A 19,596-nucleotide genomic window follows, 5' to 3' on the forward strand; every position below is an offset into this window, starting at 1 on the left:
TAAACTCTGCTGCTTTGATTCTGATTCTTAGCTACGATTGTAAACCAACAATAAATAGGGATAATGAATGAGAATTAGCATTATAACAAATTAACATATTCTGTAGTTCCAGTAAGCCAAACAAAGTATTTGTGTAAAGTTAATCAACTCTTCTAGTTAACTAACATAGTTGTTATCTTTTTTCTTTAGTTAGAAGTTACAAAGTAGAAATCTAAAATTTTAGATAAATGTAAATGAGCATAGATGCATTCAAAGGTGCTGGGGGATCTTTTTTGTTTTTTTAAAATCTCCGATTAAAAAAGACCCTTTGACAACTCTTAAAAAGTGGTGTCATTTATACAGAAATATTAATATGTGCAGTTGTCCGTGTGATAAGTTGCTTTGAGTGCACACACAGCTTATGTGTGCTGTGAGAATATTTGCTAAAGCAACCTCTGGCATTTCAGCATCCTTCCCTATCAGCTGCAGACAATAATTTGTTTAGTGGTATTCAAGAGTAAGATAAAAACTGTGACTATCTAAAATTAAAGAGGGAGTTTTCTACCACAATAAACCCTAAGTGTTTTAATCAGTCTTATCTCTGTATGAATGCTTTTAAGGTTTTGTTCATAACAGATATCTTTGTTATTTTTTTCCTCATTTTAGAGTTTTGTGTAGATGAAGTGATACTAACAAGAAAAGAGCCTGATTTTTTTAGGTAGGTACAGATGAAATTTGATCCAAATTTAAAAAACAACAAAAACTGAATATTCCTTTAATTTGTGATGGTTTCATAAAGGTCACATATCTGCCAGGAATGACACATAATTCAAATCTCCATCCCTTATGAGTAGCAGAACCTTCAGAGATAATGAAATCTTCCTGCCACATGATCACCTATGTTAATTTTGTTCACACATACATTTGTGCATGGAGAAGTACAGCAGAACTGATCCTGAAACACTGAAGTTGTTGGGAAGCAATGCCCCAGACATTGACTTGAACCTCCGGCTCTGCAATTCCATATGAACTAAGCTTTGCAAAGTTCTCTTCACTTAGCAGTAAAGCTTATTGTGCTTCCTGAGTAAAATACATGCAGGTTTTTTTGATTATGAGCACAGGAGAGGGTAAGTGGGGAAATATTGTACCTGAGCTGCTGGATTTTCCTGACAGTCTTGGAGAGTGTCTCTACTAATATAAATCACATACATTCAGCTTGACTAAGATTCAGCAAATGGGAAACAGAAGATTTCATATTTTTTTTTTTTTTCAGGAAAGTTGAAGTCCATAATACTTGTTTATATTCTATCTTCGTTTTTTCAATTAAACTTAAGTGAATCTGAAGTAGCTAGATTTCGTCTAAATCCACACAGCTGAGGAAACCTGTGTTTGCTCTTTCTCTGAATTTTCACTGAGGGGCTTTTATCTCCCCCTAATCCCACCATTTCTGTCAGGACATAATCTCTTTCTCAAATTTACATTTTAATTACAAGGCCAGCTGAACTAGCTAAAATCAATAATGTCAGCATTCAGCAGCCTAACTTCAGCTGAAACCCCAGCTTCTCTTTTTCCTTCTATCGATTTGTCTTGTGAACACAGTCTACTTTATTGCTTCAGGCAAATAGGTGCCATTTGGTCAATTTAAACAAAAAGGAGGATTTGAACATTTTTATGATTCTTTCTAAAAGCTGCTATTGGAACAATTTGAACCCAGGTACTGTAATTGTGTTAAATAACATAGGCAGAACAGCAGAATTCTTAAGAGGAATTTTACTTTTAAAACTGCTCTTGATCCCATCTATGTCTTAAAAACAAAACAAAAAAGACTCACCCTGACACTGGATACCATTCAGCTAGGGCTGTCTGCGTGGTAACTCTTGCCTTTATCTTGTTAGCAAAAACTAATTTTATAAACAAATATTTTAAAAAAAAATCCCCAGTAGAGGCAGTGTTACTGACATCGTAGTGTATTTAACTTTAGCCATTTTTCTGTTAATGGTTTAAAATAAAAAATCAATGGGAAAATATTTTGTTCTTGTAACTCTTAAGAATTCCTATATTGATCTTTTGGATCTGATTTTATCTATCTAAATGTCACATTGTCCGTTTATCTCTCTTGCCTTTTCTGTGTGTTGCTGACTGCTTGTCTCTGCCGTTTCCCCTCCTCTCCGCCCCCAAGCAAAACCAGTGTAGTGAACAAGTATTCATGCTTTCCATAAACATTGTAGGAAAAATTGGATTAAAACTAGGATTTCGTGAGAACTTCTAATACATATGCACATGTTCTTTCTGAAGAGGAAAAAAAAAAAGCATGGTGAGACACATACCTGCTACCTTCTGACTTCAAGATAGATTGTAAGTAGTACACATACAAGTGCTCTCAAAACTGTTGCTTTAAACAGTGCTTTTCAGAAAGGTATCGTTGTCCTTAAAAAAAAAAAATAAATAAAAAAAGAGCTAAAAAAGGCAACAGGCAATTGTAAATGCTAAGTGCAGTCTAAGCAATTCTACATTACAGACACAATCTATCACATATTTTTGTCAGCTAACCTTGTTCATGACAAAGGGCCTGTTTGTAACTTTCTGCCATAAAAGTAAATTTACTGTTCCAAAACCTGATGATTGTGATGATTCTAAAGTGTGGTTGTAACAGAATCTTTTGGGTTAATTCTCTTTCGCTTTCATGCAAAGCATCTGAGAGGGCTTTTTCCCTTTCTATTTCCACTTTCCACACTTTTGTGGAGGCACCGTTATCCCTCTTGAACAGCGAGCCCACAGCCTAATAAATGTCATGAGATCATTTCTTTTGCTATTTAGCCTAGATATTTCTCTGCTTAGTTCCATCCTATTACGCTTAATTATAGTTTCCCTTATTGCTGGTCCTTCTGCTAATTTTGAGACCCTTTTCCAATGCACAGATTAGTCCTTTAAATGAATTTTTTTTAAACTATGTTCCTTAAAGCCTTGTTGACTTTGGGATGGGAAGTTAGATAACAAGGTGAATGTGGTGTGTTCATCGCTTTCATTAGAGTATGTGATGTGGGCGTGACTAAGGCAGTAGTAGTGTTGGGCATGCTCAGCAGCAGCATCCCCAGCCAAAGGCAAGATGGCCTGTGTCTCTACAGCTGGTAGGCAGGTTCTAAACTCCATTCTGAGGGCATAAAAGTTAAAGAGGAGCGATCCTTCTTTATGCCCATTCTGAGGGCATAAAAGTTAAAGAGGAGCGATCCTTCTTTGCATGACAGTCCATGCTAACTTCAATTCCCAGGAAGCATTGGACAAGCTCAAGCAGCACTCTCTTTCAAGATGCACAGCCTTAGGAATGTGGGCTTTGGTTTTGGGGTGTTTTCTAGAGAGTAGAACAGGGAGTCAGGGAAGAGCAGGGTTTGACAATGCCTGCTGCCTGCAAACGTTCGGACAGTTGGTTACTCGCTGAAGTCTTTCCAGGACAGCCACAGGACTGGCGCTACTGAAACACTCACTCTCAGGTGCGTGTCCCCACTCCTGTGGGCTATCTACACAATACTCTAGTAGCTTTTTCTTAGGAAACGTGGAGTGCATCAGCCTGCCAGAGCTGGGTCTGGTCTCTCTATGGACGTGGGAGAATATTACCACTCACAGGTTGCACCACGGATATATTTGCCTCAACTGTCTTGTTAAAATGGTCCACATTGCTCTCTGTCATACACTAGATAAGCAGAAGGAATGTATTGGGCTCTCATGGGAGAGTGAAGAGAATACAGAGAAGTCTCTATGAATACTTATTAACTGCTGATGGCTAGTGCTTCCTCATCCTCTTTCCTTCTCAAGATCCTGTTTCCTTCCCTCTCTTGTCTTGAAAGGGGTAAGTAAGCTATCTGCCACAGTTGTCATTACTGGCCTCTGCTCTGAATCACCTTGTCCTTAAAACATTTTCCTTCATTGTTACCAGTATAAACCATACTAGATAGAGATATGGGATCTCAGAGATGGTCTTAGAAGAGTACTTGAGAGTATTCTGGGGCGCTCCCTTTCCTCTGGAGTCAGTTGTATTCAGAAGACCTAGGAATGACTGAAGTGACCATTCGCTGTATGCAGCAACATTTAAAGACTACACACGCACACAAGCCAGATCCAACTGTCTGTCTGCTTTTGTTTCTCCTCTCCTTCTGGGGGGCTCTAGCTTTGTGGATTTTGAATTGGGATTGTCAGCTCTCTCTGGGGAGACAATGTCCAGAACTTGGTTAAGTAGGGGGTTGACAGAGCATCCTTCTCAGTGCGCTGAGCATGGAACCTTGGAAACCAAAGAGATGTCATTCCCTGCCCAAGGACTCAGCTCCTGATCTAGGTACTTGGAAAGCTTAGACCCATATGTATCTGGGGGTTGGATCTAGAAGGTTGCCAGCTCAGCAACTTGACCTGTGGCTGGAGTCAGGCAATGCCTTCTGTGTGGTTGCACCCCAAAGGTTACAGGAAACATGTGGTACAAATGAATCAAGGTCAGGAAGACCTTATAAAGTGGAAGGAAGGGGACAGATCAAGTTGCTCTCATTTTGTCTGTGAAAAATATGTTTTTCTCTGAAATGAAAATATTTTGTGCACCAAAGCTATGTGCCACTACAGGCCCTGCAATTTCCCACTCAGAGGGCAGGTCATACCACATTAGCTTTCCCTTTTTTAGTTGACATTTTGTAATACATTTAATGGTTAGCAAAACAAATTAGCAAAGCAAGAGTATTTCTGGATACAGCTTCAGGGCTGGCTAGAAGTAGGCAAGAGACTAAAAGTTCCAATTAAGCATTGGCTAAAAACGTCAGGTAAACTCAGGTTGTTTTTCATAAGAAGGCTGAGATAATGTGCGTAAAACTTTAGTCTTGTGAAACCATGACTTTTTGTGTTGATTTAGTTTTCTTCAGGGGGGATGGCCTTGCATTTCAGTCACTTCTTTTATAGAAAGGCTTTCTGATGGTGAAAATGTAGTCTATTATATTAGTGTAAGGGATCACATCTTTCCATTTTTATCTGTCACTGTCTGAAAAGTTCTTGTTACTACTGCCAGCTAATAGAGTCGCTTCTCTAGCTCAGCGGGTAGAGGCATGTGCTGTCTAACTTCTCAGCCTATCTAATTGCATCATTGCAGTCTGTGCTGGCTGTCTCATCTAGCTGTATAAAGTAATTAAGTTGCCCCACTACTGAGCTGCTGGTGCTGAACGTCAGTGCCTGGTACTGCCTTGCAGCGGGCTTGTTCTTCAGGTGTAGCTCAGGCATTTATTGTCTCTTGAGGGTACTCTGTGGGTGTACTCATTGCTTCTGCCAGCTCTTAGATATTTTATCTTGGTAAATTGTGTATTTTAGTGTCCGTGAAAGAAAAATGGTCCCTAGATAATTCTGTTTGCGGATGTATTTAGGCATTGAAACTCAACTGTTCTCTGTTGTGCTGCCCCTTAACAAATCAGGAAGGAAAAAAAAGAGCTATTTTTGGTTTATATTCTCAGCTCTGAAGGGTCAATATGGTTGCTGAGAATCATCAAAGAATGGCGGTATGCCTCACACACGCTTTGTTTTTTCACTGGGTATGCTTCCCTGCCAGCCGTGCTGGGTGACGGTGGTTCCCGTTCTCGTCAGTCATGTGTTGCAGTGAATCCCCCACCCAGAACTGGTTTCTCTTTGCCAGGCTCTAAGGGTTTTAGTCGGACTTTTTGCTGAGACACCACAAAGAATTAATCCTAGCACACAGGAGGATATGGATGTATGCTTTTGCTGTCTACTGCTCTTGGATTTCTTTTGGGACTCTAGGTGTTAAATAGTAGTGCCAGTAGTTCCTTTCTTCTGTTTTACCTTGATATAACCTTGAGTACAGGAATAACACACCAGTGAGCTGATACGATACTAGAAACTCACATACAAAAAGCAGTATTGCAGGTTAGGCAAAAATGTATTGTTAAAATCCTTCTTTCCAAGGTGAGGTAAATTCTTTGTCATCACATCATGTCGTACAAATTTAAAAGTTGATTCACTGTAGTTAGTTATGCAGTATGTTTCTGTCCCAAAACAAGAAATAATTCATGGGCAGAAATACCCCTTTATCTATGAGGGGGATGGATGTCTAATGTAAATTGAAAGCAGTAAGACTTGTAATCAGCATCCTGAGCTATTTTGCCCTGCTGTTAAGCGTTGACGGTGGGAGAAGCGAATCCCTCCTAAACTCAGCGTTCTTTTGCAGGGCTAGAGCCCCAGTCACCTCCGAAAGCACCGGCGGGGAAGACATCAATAGGACCAGCTCCACTGAGCTTCCGTGCCCAACTGAAAAGGAATGAAGATGAACTTGATCCAACCTGTGCAGCTGCCACATGGAAACTTATTAAAGACAAACTGCCAAAGTTACCGCCTCCACATGCCAGGTTATCTTTGGTTTAATTCGTGTAGAAACCTCTTGCTGTTACTTCTATTTGTTGTGAAAGCACACAGAAAAGTGCCCATGAACTAGGCAAGCTGCTAAGACTGTCTTGGTTTCATTTTGAATTACAGTTCTTTTACTGACATGTACATTCACTGCTTAATATTGGGAATTTTGTTAGTGGCACTTAAGGAATATTTTACTACTCACTTGGTTTAGGTTTTATTTGGTGTAAATGGCCGCAATGAAAAGATAAAACATTCCCTCCTTTCCTAACAGAAAAAAACCCTTCCCATTTATTGGGGTAATGTTTGGTTTGCAACTAAACAGAACATATCCTGATGCTAAGTTAGAAAGTAGTTTCAACCATCTCTCGCTTCCTAGTGACTTATGCTGTCAGCGCTGCCTGGAGGCGTGTTTTACTGATGCCAAAGGTGTATTTGGTATTAATCCTATTCAGAGTTTACTGAAATTCCAGCCTTGTCTAGCATTTATCTGTGATTTCGGGGTAAGACCGAGTAATCTACTCAGTGCGTATTCCTGAAAAGAAACTTCTGCGTTCGCCAAGAAAGCCCCCCAAAGCTAGCAAACCGTAATGTAATCTCAGAAAGGAGTTTAGTTCATTAGAACTTTGGACTTTGGAGTATTCAGGTGTACCTTTTGACTTTTAATCTTTAAAAATTTAATGTTTCTTTAAGGTGACTCAAGACCCTTTGAAGCTCTCTTAGTGAATACCCAAGGTCTCCATAGTAGTACTCTGTTTTTCGAGGACTTTGTACTCTGTAGTGGTGTAGCTCAAAGAATATTATGAGTCCGCAAGATGGAATTTTGTCAACGAAAACAGACTTTGCAATCTGTGTGACTGCCATGCACACATGGGCAGGAGTTTACAGAAAAAAGATCTTTCTAAAAATGGTTTGTTGTAGCTCCACTTACAGTACAGCCTGTATGATCCACTACTGCCCCCATTGGATCTCTAGGCTTCTACACCTATGCTATAATACACTTTGTTTTGCTTTAGCTGAATGAGCAGTTAAGCTTCATGGTGCAATGTGACTGTATAGAGAGTGTGTAGTGTTATGGTCTGTATCCTTTAAAAAACACAAAAAACCAATACTCTAAAGGTAGTTGTAGTTCTAGATCTAAGATAATATTAGCATTGGGGTAAAGAACTAATGAAAAGAGAGAAAATGTTGTGATCATTGCTGTTCTGTATTGAGTTTTCATAAATTTTTTCCAGTGACTCTGCAACTACTGAGCCAGCAGCCTTGGAAGAGCCTGACAGTAAGAGAAGAAAACTAGAAGAAGAAAGAGCTAAAGCTCCCGTCATGCCTTTTGGATTAGATCTTCACTACTGGGGGCAGGATCAGCCAACTGCTGGGAAGATTCTCAAGTAATGCTCTTTTTCTTTTAAGACAAATTAAACAAATACATACAGATTTACTTGTACTCGGAGGTCATGCAGTGGGGTGACTGCTATTTCTTTTGATAATTACTTTTCTTCTTTCCCTTGTGCTGTAGGACCCATAAACAAAGTTCAGAAATTCTACCTTAAAATGTTATTTGTTTTGAGAAGATGTGATACTAATTAAATATCCTTTGATGCTTCAAAGCACATTTTTTCTGCTCTTTCATGTTTGTGTATTATTTGCAGCATGGCATCACTCACTTCAATTTAAATTGGTACCTCATTATGCAAAGTGCTATGCAAGCGCATGATAGACGGTCCCTCTGCTGCGGACTTTACAGTCTAAATAAATAGCAGACAAGGTAGGAGAAAGGCTAGGGAGGTGTCAGGAGTATTTTTCCTTACTTTACAGAGTGGTAACTGAGGAAATTGATATGCTTGTTCAATCACGCAAGAAGTAGGTGGTACCTGCAGGAACTGAATTTGGATCGCTCACTTTTCATTCTTGCCTGGGAAGGTTTTGTGTTTCTTGGACATGAAGTATTGCTGGCTTGGGGAAAACTTTAGCAATGCCAGGGAGAAGAGATGGTAGGTATACCTCAGAAATTCTTTCTAGCAGTCAGTTTTTAAAACCCCTTTTTAGGACTAGTATTTTTATATGAAAGTTGGGATGCGAAGTCCTTCCTCTCCGTATAAATTTCCTTTAAGTCCATGAGAACTTTACTATCACTGTATGCTATACCTGGCTTGGAAAAGGCAAAAACCATTGAGTGGCTGGGTTGCAAATCAAACTTACATATTCTATATAATATATTACATAAACTTATATATTACTTTAACTTTGTTTGTTTCTTATCAAAACAAACAAAAAAAACCCTACCCATGACCACAGTGTTTGCAGAAAGAAACAAGAGGAAAGTGTTGCTGCTGTATCTGATTGCATAAAATGCTGAATATGTTTCAAATTATTGAAAGCCAGTGAAATTCGATACATAATAGTGCTTTAACAGCATCACTCCAAGCTTTGGATTCTGTCTGGTGTGGTGTAAGCTTTTCAAAGCCTATAAAATGGTTAAGATTTTCAGCAGGGCTTTAAGAAGCATTTGTCTGTGATAATGCCAAAAAGGTAGTAAGGCTTTATTTTACATTGCAAATGAGTTATTCAAGTCATAAGTGGAATCAGAAGCATATTTCACTGCCTGTCTGCCTTGTGCTGTACTGTATTATTTTTATGCTTTCCAATAAAATAGAGGGCACACTTCTGAACCTTATAGTCTATAACTACAGATAGGCCAATCTAACTAAAGATAATTTAAGTAACTCTGCATACACAATACCATTGACCCCTGGGTATAAAATATATTTATTGCAAAATTAAGGTGGTCATTGGCCAGCTCCTTTAACTATTCTATATGCACACATACTGTCTCTATAAGATGCCTAGGAAAAAAAAGCAAACCCAAAAACCAGACAACACATATGGAATGTGTATGGAATTTGAATTTTTAAAATCTGAAGTGGAGAAGTCTGTCCCCTTCACCTATTTAACACTACACTTACTTAATTACAGCATTTACAATAAATTAAGATTTTGATAGTGAGAATGTAGCTACCAGGAAGAGGATTTTTCTAAAGAAGTTCTGTTTAGCCGGTAAATGATAAACCGCCATCTTCTCTAGAATGTAACAGTAACTGTGGGGTTTACAAAAGGTTTGAGCCAAACTATTTTCCGTGCTTCTGTCCTCACTCGCACAACTCATTAAGCTAGTTTAAGAGTTCATTTTAAGAGTTTATAAAGCTGTAATAGTACTTTTTTTTGGGGGTGGGAGGGGTGTTATAGGGGGGGTGTTGGTGGTGGTGTATACTGCAGTGTTGTACTGTGTAGAGACTGCTATGCCAGTTTAACCAACTATTTTGGATAGCGTGGGCCTTCCAAACTCATCTACCCTCCTCCTTGAATTAAATTAGCTTACTCGGACTAATTAGCTGGTGCAGCACTTTCTATGACTGTGACTAGGATATTTGAATTAGCTCATTTAGCACTTTCTCCAGGATCTCTGTATGCATCATACTGGTTTTAGAATTTATATTTATTCAAGTTTTTTATAAGCTTCCCATCATCTTAGGAATGAAGTTGATATAAATTTGTTGAAAGACTGCAACATTTCTCCAGAAGCTGGACTACCTTTTAGATTTCAGTTAACCATTACTTGTCTTTTATTCCTCCAAATGTATAGCTATGTAATTTCTATTAAAGCCTCTGTCATTTGTCTAGATCAGTAATACTCTTTCTATGAATGTGAGTGGAGTGTTGATCTTCCAGTTGATTATCTGTTCCCCTTCTGATCCCTCTTACAAACAGGTTTTACTTATCACATGCGTAATTTTTTCAAACAAAGATCTCATGTTCTGCCTTTTTAAAATGTTGTTTAAATTACAAAAGCAGGAAATCAGAAAACTTTGGGAATTAGCTCTGCTTTGTTCTTTTCTAACCTGCCTGTAAGTCATGCTGGGAGAAAATAAGTTATATGCTTGTAGTAAACAATAGTATTTATGAATATCTGTGTAGGAATCGGGCTATTTTAAGTCCAGTTCCCAAATACTGGTAAATGATACGTAGAGTGAAACATCACTTTAATATTCCTGAGATTTGTTGGATGCAGATTCAGGAGGGTGATATTAAGTAGAACTCTTTCCTAATTGGAAAGGTTGGCACGCACAACTGTTAAATGCTTCTTCATTCTCATGTAACTGTAATTTGATAATTTAGAGGGGGAGGGGAGTTCAGACCACCAAAGGACACTAGATTTTTACTAAGAGATTCTGTAAGGCTACCTTGCATATAGAAATCCTGTATGGTGTCTTTTTAGGAACGCTTTCCCCTCCCTGTGTCTGTAAGGTTAGTAACACAGAGCTACCATCAGTCTTGTTTTCAAGATTGTGTTAGAACTAAGCAAATAAGAAATTTATTTCATTCTTTTATTTACTGGCTATTGTACAATCTTGCCACATAATTTCTGATGCTAAAATACTGTACCATTCAAATGTTTGACTGAAGTCATATTGGTATATTATAAAGATTCTTGGAGCTTTTTTGTTAGCCTATAGTTTGCAGAATTGTGTCATTGAAAACTTTATTTTTAACCAAAAATTGTGGAAACGTATTGCGAGGCTTAATGTTGAACTAGCCTCCACTGTAACTCTTTTGCCTTTATCCCCTAATTTACTAGAATAAAGTTATTTGGGTTTTACGGCAGGTTAGAATTTTTCTGTCACTAGTGAGGTATATTCGCTGAAGAAATTACTGGGATAGCATGAATCTCTTTAACCAGGATTTTACCTGTTGAACTTTTTTCTGATGATTTGGCAAACCGTAGAATGGCTTCGAAATTGCTTAATCCCTTTTTAAACCTAGTTCTTTACATAGTTTTAGATGGTCAGCTACTGCAGTAAAGCCAGCAGCTATATGTGTTGTAGGTTGCTAAGGTCAGGTAATTTCCCCCACTTTTTTTTTTCCCTTGTGATCTGCTGAAAACTTGCGTTGATAAAATTCATCAAAACTCTTCAGGCCCACTGAAGTAATTCTTTAAGTATTGGGTTGTGTGCTTTGCTGAATTGAGATCATTGTGATTAGTGAAGCCAGTGTTCATGTATACATGGTTCTGCAGTCTACAGAAGGCAAAGTCTCAGAAGAAGAATGACATACGAGGATATTAACGAGTGAGAGGAATTGGATATGGATAGAGAAAATCCTCTCAAGTCAGTCTGGGACTGATTGGGTGGAAGAGCTATGTGGAAGAAAGGGATTGTGAAGTGTCCTTTATGAATTTTAAGTCCTTATCAAGACATCTAGATATGTCCGTTTTGCTTGTAATAAGCAGCAGACATGCAGGCTGGATTTTTTTTTTTTTGCTTAGTTTTGCTGTATTTTTTCTCTTTAACTTCCTGTTTCCTTAAATTTGGGATGGATTTGTTGTTGTTTAACTTCAGATGTCTTAAAGTTAGGTATCTAAGCTTAAGCTGGTCACCCCAATTTCTTTTCATGATTAAGGAAAAGAACCATTTACCATCAGAGGGACAGTCATTGCATCCTAAGATTAGCATTTAAAATGAGTCAGGTAATTATTCTCTGGGGTTGAGTGTTTCTTACTGTAGACTATTGGCAGCCTAGGGTGGCTAATGTGAAATTATGTGAATACTGTTGAGAAAATTTGACAATACTACATCACTCAAGGGCCCTTACTCCCCTTCTCTCTCACTCCCCACGTTCACTGACATGGTACTAATGTTCTCTGTATGGCTGCCTGTATGTGTCTGTAAATATAGGTAAGATCACTGTTTTTAAAATAGATTTTCAATGGATTAGCTTAATTTCTTAGAGGAACGTGCCGTAAGTTTCTCAGACTTACAGACACTGTATAGGAGAATATGGAGGAAAGAATCTCTATAAGGCTCAGCTGATTGTTTGCTCTCTTCCTTGCTCTCAGTGTATCGTAACATACTCTGATTTCAGCTCCTGCTTCTCTGCTACGGCGGGAGTACAGCTACCAGGAATGAGATCAGACAACTTAAGATCAAACTGTTTCCTCCCTGATCTATCTTCTGTGTTTAACCGTAGAAGTGTTCTGTTATGAAGAATGTTAACTACAGAATTACAAAGCTATTCACTGAAACTGGGTATTGGATAACTGACTCTGTCAGTTCACGAACTAGAGCTAAGACTTGTAATAGGTTAGCAGGTTAAACAAGAAATCAATACTAGACAGGCTTTGGTGGTATTTTAAAAACATCTTCATAATGTAGGAGTCATAAGAAAGAATGGAAGATTCCTAGGTTTTTCTAATTCACTAGTAAAGCTTCCCTTCCTTTTACATCTAAGTTTACCACAGGATTATACTGGCATCTTTATGTGCTTTCTTGCAACTTTGACTGTGAAGAATTTTCATTTGTTGTTTTCCCAGGTTTGCTTCTGAACATCGGTTTTGGGCACCCAATGAAGTAGAGGAAGAAGTGGAAAATAAAGAAATAACTGAAATGTTGAAAACTAGATATATAACGTTTGCTGGCAAGTTTGAACCAGTGAAACATAGATGTCGAGCACCAATGCCTGATGGAAGTCTGTGTGAAAGACAAGATCGGATTAAGGTAGGCACCGAGTTACATAACTTCCAGGATATGTGCTACATGGAGAAGATCTCATTAAAACATATCTATAAAAGTTTATTTCACATTGTAAATATAGCTCAAGGGAGTGGAAGAAAGTTGTGTCTGGAGAAGTTTGCTGTTAATATGTGCTTCATGCGGGAAACATCCTTTTGGTAAGGAAGCTATGAACATTTAAGGAACTCACAAATATTTTATTTATTCATCATAGGTATTTATATTTTATTTATTACTGTGATATATGAGTACCTAGCAGTAAAGCCGAGACAGTTAGTTGATTGCCGAAAAGTTTTCCTTATTTAGAGGCATATTTGATATTAACTGTTTTTAGAAACGTGAGCGTATGAGGGGCAAAGATATTTAATTTACAAATTAGGTTTTATGAAAGATAAATCCTACACAGACTCAAACTATGAGCCCCATTGAGCTTATTATTTGGCTTAAATAGTTTGTACTAGTATCCCTGTTCTTCCTGTATTATCTGAGCTGAAGGATCTGAATGCACTAAAATATTTCAAATGGGATTGTTACAGGATAGAGATACAGCATAAACAACAACATAGAATGCAGCATTGGTGCCCTTGTTCCGGACTTGACAGGATGCACTACCTGGCCTCTTGAAATAGGATATTCATGTCACAAAGAGCTTATTTCTTTGAGATTCTGAACATATTAAACACTTGATATTTACGGGATCCTAATGCTTTCTAAGCGGAACTGGGAATTAAGTGTAGAGTTTTGTTGCTTGATTCCAGTGTATGGCTGTAAGCTATGTTGAATAACATGTAAGCATTTTCTTTCAGTTCATAAGTTTTGAGATTTATGGGTGGTTTTCCCCCTTTCTTTCTGAAGTGCCCATTCCATGGGAAGATAATTCCTCGGGATGATTCTGGGGTTCCCATTAACGCAGAGGACAGAGCCAGAGAAGAGAAGATGCGATTTGAGAAGCAAGCGGCTCAGCCAGGTTTGTATTTGCACGGCATCTTTAAAAAATAAATAAACAAAAATTTAAAAATATTAGGCAGAGGTGGAAAATAAGCTTTAAATGTAAGCATAATATCTTTATTGTATGTATGTTTGTATATATATTGTATACAATATTTACAATGTCTAGAATATATTTACAACCCAAACAATAATTGTCTATATTGTACCTACATTGTATCTATATGCTTCATATATTGCATCTACAGTGTATTGTATCTATACTGTATATGTCTATACTACAATGTGTATTGTATCTCTGTGTAGATACAGTGTAGATACAAGTTGGACAACAGTCTGAGTATACAGTTAGACAACAAATGTGACAGGCTACATGGAGGAAGAGGGATGATTCTTTTGTTGCTAAAAGCACGGATTGAGATCCACAGAACTGGATTATATTTCTGTTTTGCTCCTAACCACATTCTCTCATTTCAATTCCTGTTGATTTTAATTTGCAATGATTTTTGCTTATGTGGTAAATATGGGTACGTGTCTACACAGAGTAAGGTTAACATTGTGTTTGTTCTTTATTTCCAATAGTTATCATAGTGTTCCTAACACGCTCAGATAGGCGAATTATAGCCTTTATTTTAAGGAATGTGTTTATTAAGGACGATTAAACCTATTTCCCAGGAAATGCTTGACAGTGACGGTTCCTATGCTTCTGAAAAGAAGTCATCTAATCTTGCTGGTCTCTAACAGTTGTGATTTATGTAATGTAGCGATAATATTATTAGGATCACTGCGTTACCACGAATATTGGCAGAGTGTGGGGTTTTTTTTGTCACAATGTGGGAACTTATTTTTCCTTTATCTATTCATATCTATCATATTCTGTATTTCCTATATCTGCTCACTTACTATGTGTGCTTTAGAAGGAGAATTCTTAGCCTTGTTACGCCGTACGCCTGTGCAGCATCGCTAGAAAATACTGTGAACTAGGGAAGCCCTCACCTTGGGCTTTACTTCATTGGCATTATCACTAGTCTGGATATTCTAATAGGCATGGTGTTTGCGATGGGTTTGAGGATGGGAGCAAGCTATGTAATTGTTTACACGTTACTGTGCAATACTCTGGATTTTATTTTTAAACAATGGGGGTGGGCAGCAAAACTAATGACCTTCTCCTTGCATCCTGGCTGCTGCTTTCAGGTTTGGAGGGAAGACTTATCCTTCCCCAAGATTATTTGGGCATTTTTAGCCAGGGTAAAGCTTTGGACTGATAAGGAATGCAGGCAACGAGAAAGACAGCAAGCAATGAATACACAGGCAGGAAGACTTCCAAGAGGAATAAGAGACTTTTTTGCAATAGTACAACTAAACCTCATTAGTGATAGACCAGAAAGTAGATTTTCATGAAGCACCAGGGGGACTGCAACCAGGAAGCTACTGGAAGTTGATGGACTGCAAAGGAAGATGGGAGAGAGGGATCTGTCCAGCAAAGACATAGTGTATAATTGGAGGGGACAGATTAGTTTTCAAAGCTTTTCTTCAATCTGCCTTCCTCCAGAAGGTCTTAGTTTTTTCTGGTTTAAGTTATTTATTCTAGGTGAGTATTCTGTATTCTAATTAAATTTGCTCATAGACTTTATCATTTTGGTATCTTGCAGTATACTCCCTTAAAGGAGTTAGTTCTCTCTTAAGCTCTGACTCAGAATTTCACCAGTTTCACAGTCAGGTATATTATTAAGAAGGCTACTGAACCTTCCACAAAATCCCTTCAGAGCATAAAGAACAGCTGTTGATCTGTTATTCAAAAAGGTCTATCGCAAATGAATATGCATTTAAACATGCAACTGACCCACCCACTTTCCTTTAGTACTGATTTGGCCATCTTTGAGTGACTGTGCTTGGCAATTATCAGCACCACAGGAATGCAGCGGTTACTGAACACCTTCTGGTGTCTGCATGTGTCGAAGTGCTACATTTGGAGGCAGTTTCCATCCTTGTCCAGGTGGAGCGAAGTGCTCGAAACTGGCATCCAGCCAACAGCATGGGCATGGTTGGACTGTCAGAGTGAAGCCAAGCCAGTGGTGTGGACATGTGCTAAAAAGGAAAGTTTCCAACTTAGTTATGACAAACTAAAACTATCAAACTAAACTATCAGGTGTTCTTGAGGGACTTGTTTCTAACTAGAGACTAATACTCTGGTATAAAAATCGCTTACACTGAAAAATATTGATTTTTTTTTTTCTGGGAAATTGCCATTGCTGGAGGCTAGACATAATATTTATTTTTATTACAGTATCAGCTCAATGTTGTTAGAGGCGTCTCACCTCTGGCCCACAAGGGTGTGTATGTTAGTCCCAAACCAGTGTTGACATGGCTGCCTTGTGTTATTGAGTGCCATTGTTAAGCTGAGATGTCATACAAAGGTCCATCCCATCTGTCTGGGGAGGTACTGAACAAGCTATGGCACTTAATTTATTGGACAAAACCTTACAGGTTTCTAAAGCCATATGTATACCAGATGTCACTAAATACTTTTATCTACTGCTTTTTGTTCCTTTCTTTTTTTTCAGTGCCTCAGTAGGCATTTTAGATTTGTTTTATAATATTTTTATAAATCTGCCTTTTAGATTTGTTTTATAATATATAAATCTGCCTTTTAGATTTGTTTTATAATATTTTCATCAACCCTTTAAACTGCTTTTCAGTTTGTTTATTTGGGCTGGTGGTTTGGGAGGCTTGCACTGGGGTTTGTTGTTGGTTTTGGGTTTGGTTTTTTTTATTTTTACAAAGGACTTGAAGCAAGTCTGAGCAGTGCTGCTGTGGAAGATACACAAGTGGGACCCACTCTGTACAGTGTATGCTTTGGTCTTATGATTGACAACATAATTTGCTAATGATGACAGTTTGAAAAACGCCAAACAAAATTTGGGGATGGTTAAATTGCACCAAAATTCTTCCTACATCTTTTTCTTATTGGATGGTACATTTATTTTCATCCTTGTGTGGTTGAAGGGGAGAACAATTACATGAAAGTAATACAGTTTGTGCAATAATGACTATGTTTTGACAACACTGTCACTGTTATTATGGAGCACTTTTTAACTTAGTATAAAATCTAAATTCTAGCTAATGTCCACAAAATGGTGCTTTGGGCTCTTTGATCCTGAAACAATGAATCAGGTGGGATTACACTGACCTGCTAATCTGCAGTGTTCATCCTTTTCCAATAGTTCACACATAGGAGCAAATTAAGTGCCTATTTTTTGTGTCAACCTTGAAGAGTATCTGGTTTTTCAGCCCTTAGTGACTTGTTAACAAACAGGTATCAGGACAGGCTGGTGAAGGCAGGCCGCTGGCCAGTCAGATGTGAAATAGCATCTCTCTACTAACTACAGTATTGATTCCCGCCTACCATTGCAAACTGTGTAATTTTCTTTTCCCTGCTGCTAAACTCAGTAACAATGTATGAAGAGCTTTAGGGGCCCATCAATGCTCAAAAAGGCTGCTCTTCCCTGGCATTCTATTGATTTTTCTCAAAGGCTTTTAAATTGCTCCTTCATTTTACTCAAATGCTCATTTCATCTCTACTGGATGCCGGCGTTTTTTCGTTGTGTTTAAACAATTGCTCCATTCACTGAGTTCCTAAACTGTGACGCCTTCTTATTACCGGGAGATAAACTGTTTAGACAGTTTTCCTTAATCTTGGATTAATCGTTCCTGTATCTGAATTGTGCTGTTCTGTATTCCTTCACTAAAAAAAAAAATAAAAAATAAAGTCTGTGAGGTCTTATGATCTATCAAGTATATGTGTTCTATTTTCTCCTTCTATACTTCTGCTCAGTTCTTGCATGGCTTCATTTTCCTCATGCTTTTTGGTGTGTTAGATTTTAATCAGTTCGTGCTTTCATGTATCATAGTAGGTTGGATCTAACCTTTCCTTGGAAAATTGCTCTGGTATTCCTAAACACTGTGTTCTTAAGTGAGGACATTGCTTCTGACCTTCCTGAAATGTTATTGCCAGTATTTGTCACACTCAGTGACGATCTTGGCATATAAGTGAAATTGTATAGTTGTTTAGAATTGTTTATTTTTCTATATCTACATAGATGTTAAATAAGGGTTGTAGACATCTGGTGTTAGAATTTCTGCAGGCAACAAAGGCCAACTGACTGACATATGGGAAACTATGACAAATGACAATTACTGGTTGTTAAAATACAGAATTCTGACATTTGTGCTGAGTTTGGACCATGTTACTCATTGAAGTGGTACTTGCTACATCTGTATACTCAAAATCTTTATAATGCAATGCCGTTTTTCTAAATTTCCACTTGAAGATATCCATCCTCTAGCCACATTTTTACTTTCCACTTTGTACTGTGTTACCTTGTGCTGATATGCAAGACTCTACACTAAAGGTGAAAGACCACTGCTTCCTCAAAGAGTTTACAGTCTAAATTGTTCATGGCTTTTTCCCGTGGTGGCATCTATCATCAGAATCCTTTTTGTAGTGTGTGGTTGGATTCTGAAGCATTAAGGTTTTGAAAAAACTGTAAAACAAGTCTTTGGTGAGATAAACTCTCATGCTATTGTCAAGAGAAGAAACTTGATTTAGATAATTAAACTGATGAACTGTAGTAAATTGTAGAAATTCAATTGTAGAATTCAAAATGTAGAATTGTAGAAATTCAAAAGTAGTATCTTTTTCAGATGCAAAATTGGGCTCAGGACAACAGGGTCATGTTGTCTTCAACAGTGCTTTTTAGGTGTCAGATACCAGTTGCAAGTTTTAAAACAAATACGATTCCTTAAGGCAGAAATGTTATAATGTTGTCAATCTCACTCTGCTCAAAAGATGACATATTTCATATCTATGTTTATTTTTAAGCCTACTCAAAATTTATTTCTGGAGATAAGTTCCTCAGCTACCTTGTTGGTATTCTGTTCAATTTCTAAATAATAATCATTGCGTTTTATGTCACTTCTCCTACATGGAATAGTTCCCTTGAAATTTTGCTACTGTACTATTGTGAAAACTTGACATAAGTCTTCCTACAGAACCGTTTTATCTACAGCAGCTAATAATAGATACTAATCCCAGACTGGCAGGGCTTTTTCATCAAGATCTGTCATTTTGGCTAACTGCTTTATCCTTCCCTTCCTTTGTGTATGCAGCTTACAGGACAGCGACTCTGCCTTTGCCTAGTGGTGGCAAGAACCTGTACCTTAGGAGACTGCAGATTCTACCTGGGTTTGGAGTTTCAAAGTGCATGCTTTCTCTTTTAAACAGAGTGGCGAGATCCAGAATTCATGAGAGAAGTTGAAGCAGCTACAGGAATGGATCTTGGTTCCTCTAAAAATAATGGGAAAGGAGGGAAAAAGAAAGGGAAGAAGAAAAAATATCCAAATCTGACAGACCTGAAGCAGCAGGCTAATACTTCTCGTTCCCGGCTTGAGAAGAAAGTCTTCAATAAGTAAGATGCTTATGTTCTCTGAAGCCTGATAAATTTCTGTTTCCCTTTGTTTCAATGGTACTTTCTGTTTCTACATTAATATGCACTTACTAAACAACTTTCTGCGCTAACTGCAGACCAAGAATGCCTTCCATATCTCTGGAGGGTAAAGAGTAGTAGGTACTGATGACCAAGGTTATTTCTTTGAGAACAATTTTCAGCTAATTTACAAAATTTCCCTATGAAAGATTTCCCCCCCCCCCCTTAATTTTTTTTTC

The 19,596-nt window shown here is 37.9% G+C and overlaps 1 protein-coding gene across 1 annotated transcript in view; it reads left to right on the plus strand.

Moving 5' to 3' along the window:
* Positions 1 to 19,596, plus strand: part of UVSSA (UV stimulated scaffold protein A) — a 57,753-nt gene that overhangs the window by 34,465 nt on the left and 3,692 nt on the right. Inside the window, exons 9-13 of the mRNA XM_074587356.1 lie at positions 6,182 to 6,359; positions 7,596 to 7,748; positions 12,725 to 12,908; positions 13,779 to 13,890; positions 19,156 to 19,339. Of these exons, the coding sequence (XP_074443457.1) occupies positions 6,182 to 6,359; positions 7,596 to 7,748; positions 12,725 to 12,908; positions 13,779 to 13,890; positions 19,156 to 19,339 (811 nt within the window). The remainder of the gene's footprint in view (positions 1 to 6,181; positions 6,360 to 7,595; positions 7,749 to 12,724; positions 12,909 to 13,778; positions 13,891 to 19,155; positions 19,340 to 19,596) is intronic.

Source organism: Larus michahellis, chromosome 5 (assembly GCF_964199755.1).
Source record: "Larus michahellis chromosome 5, bLarMic1.1, whole genome shotgun sequence".
Taxonomy (NCBI): domain Eukaryota; kingdom Metazoa; phylum Chordata; class Aves; order Charadriiformes; family Laridae; genus Larus; species Larus michahellis.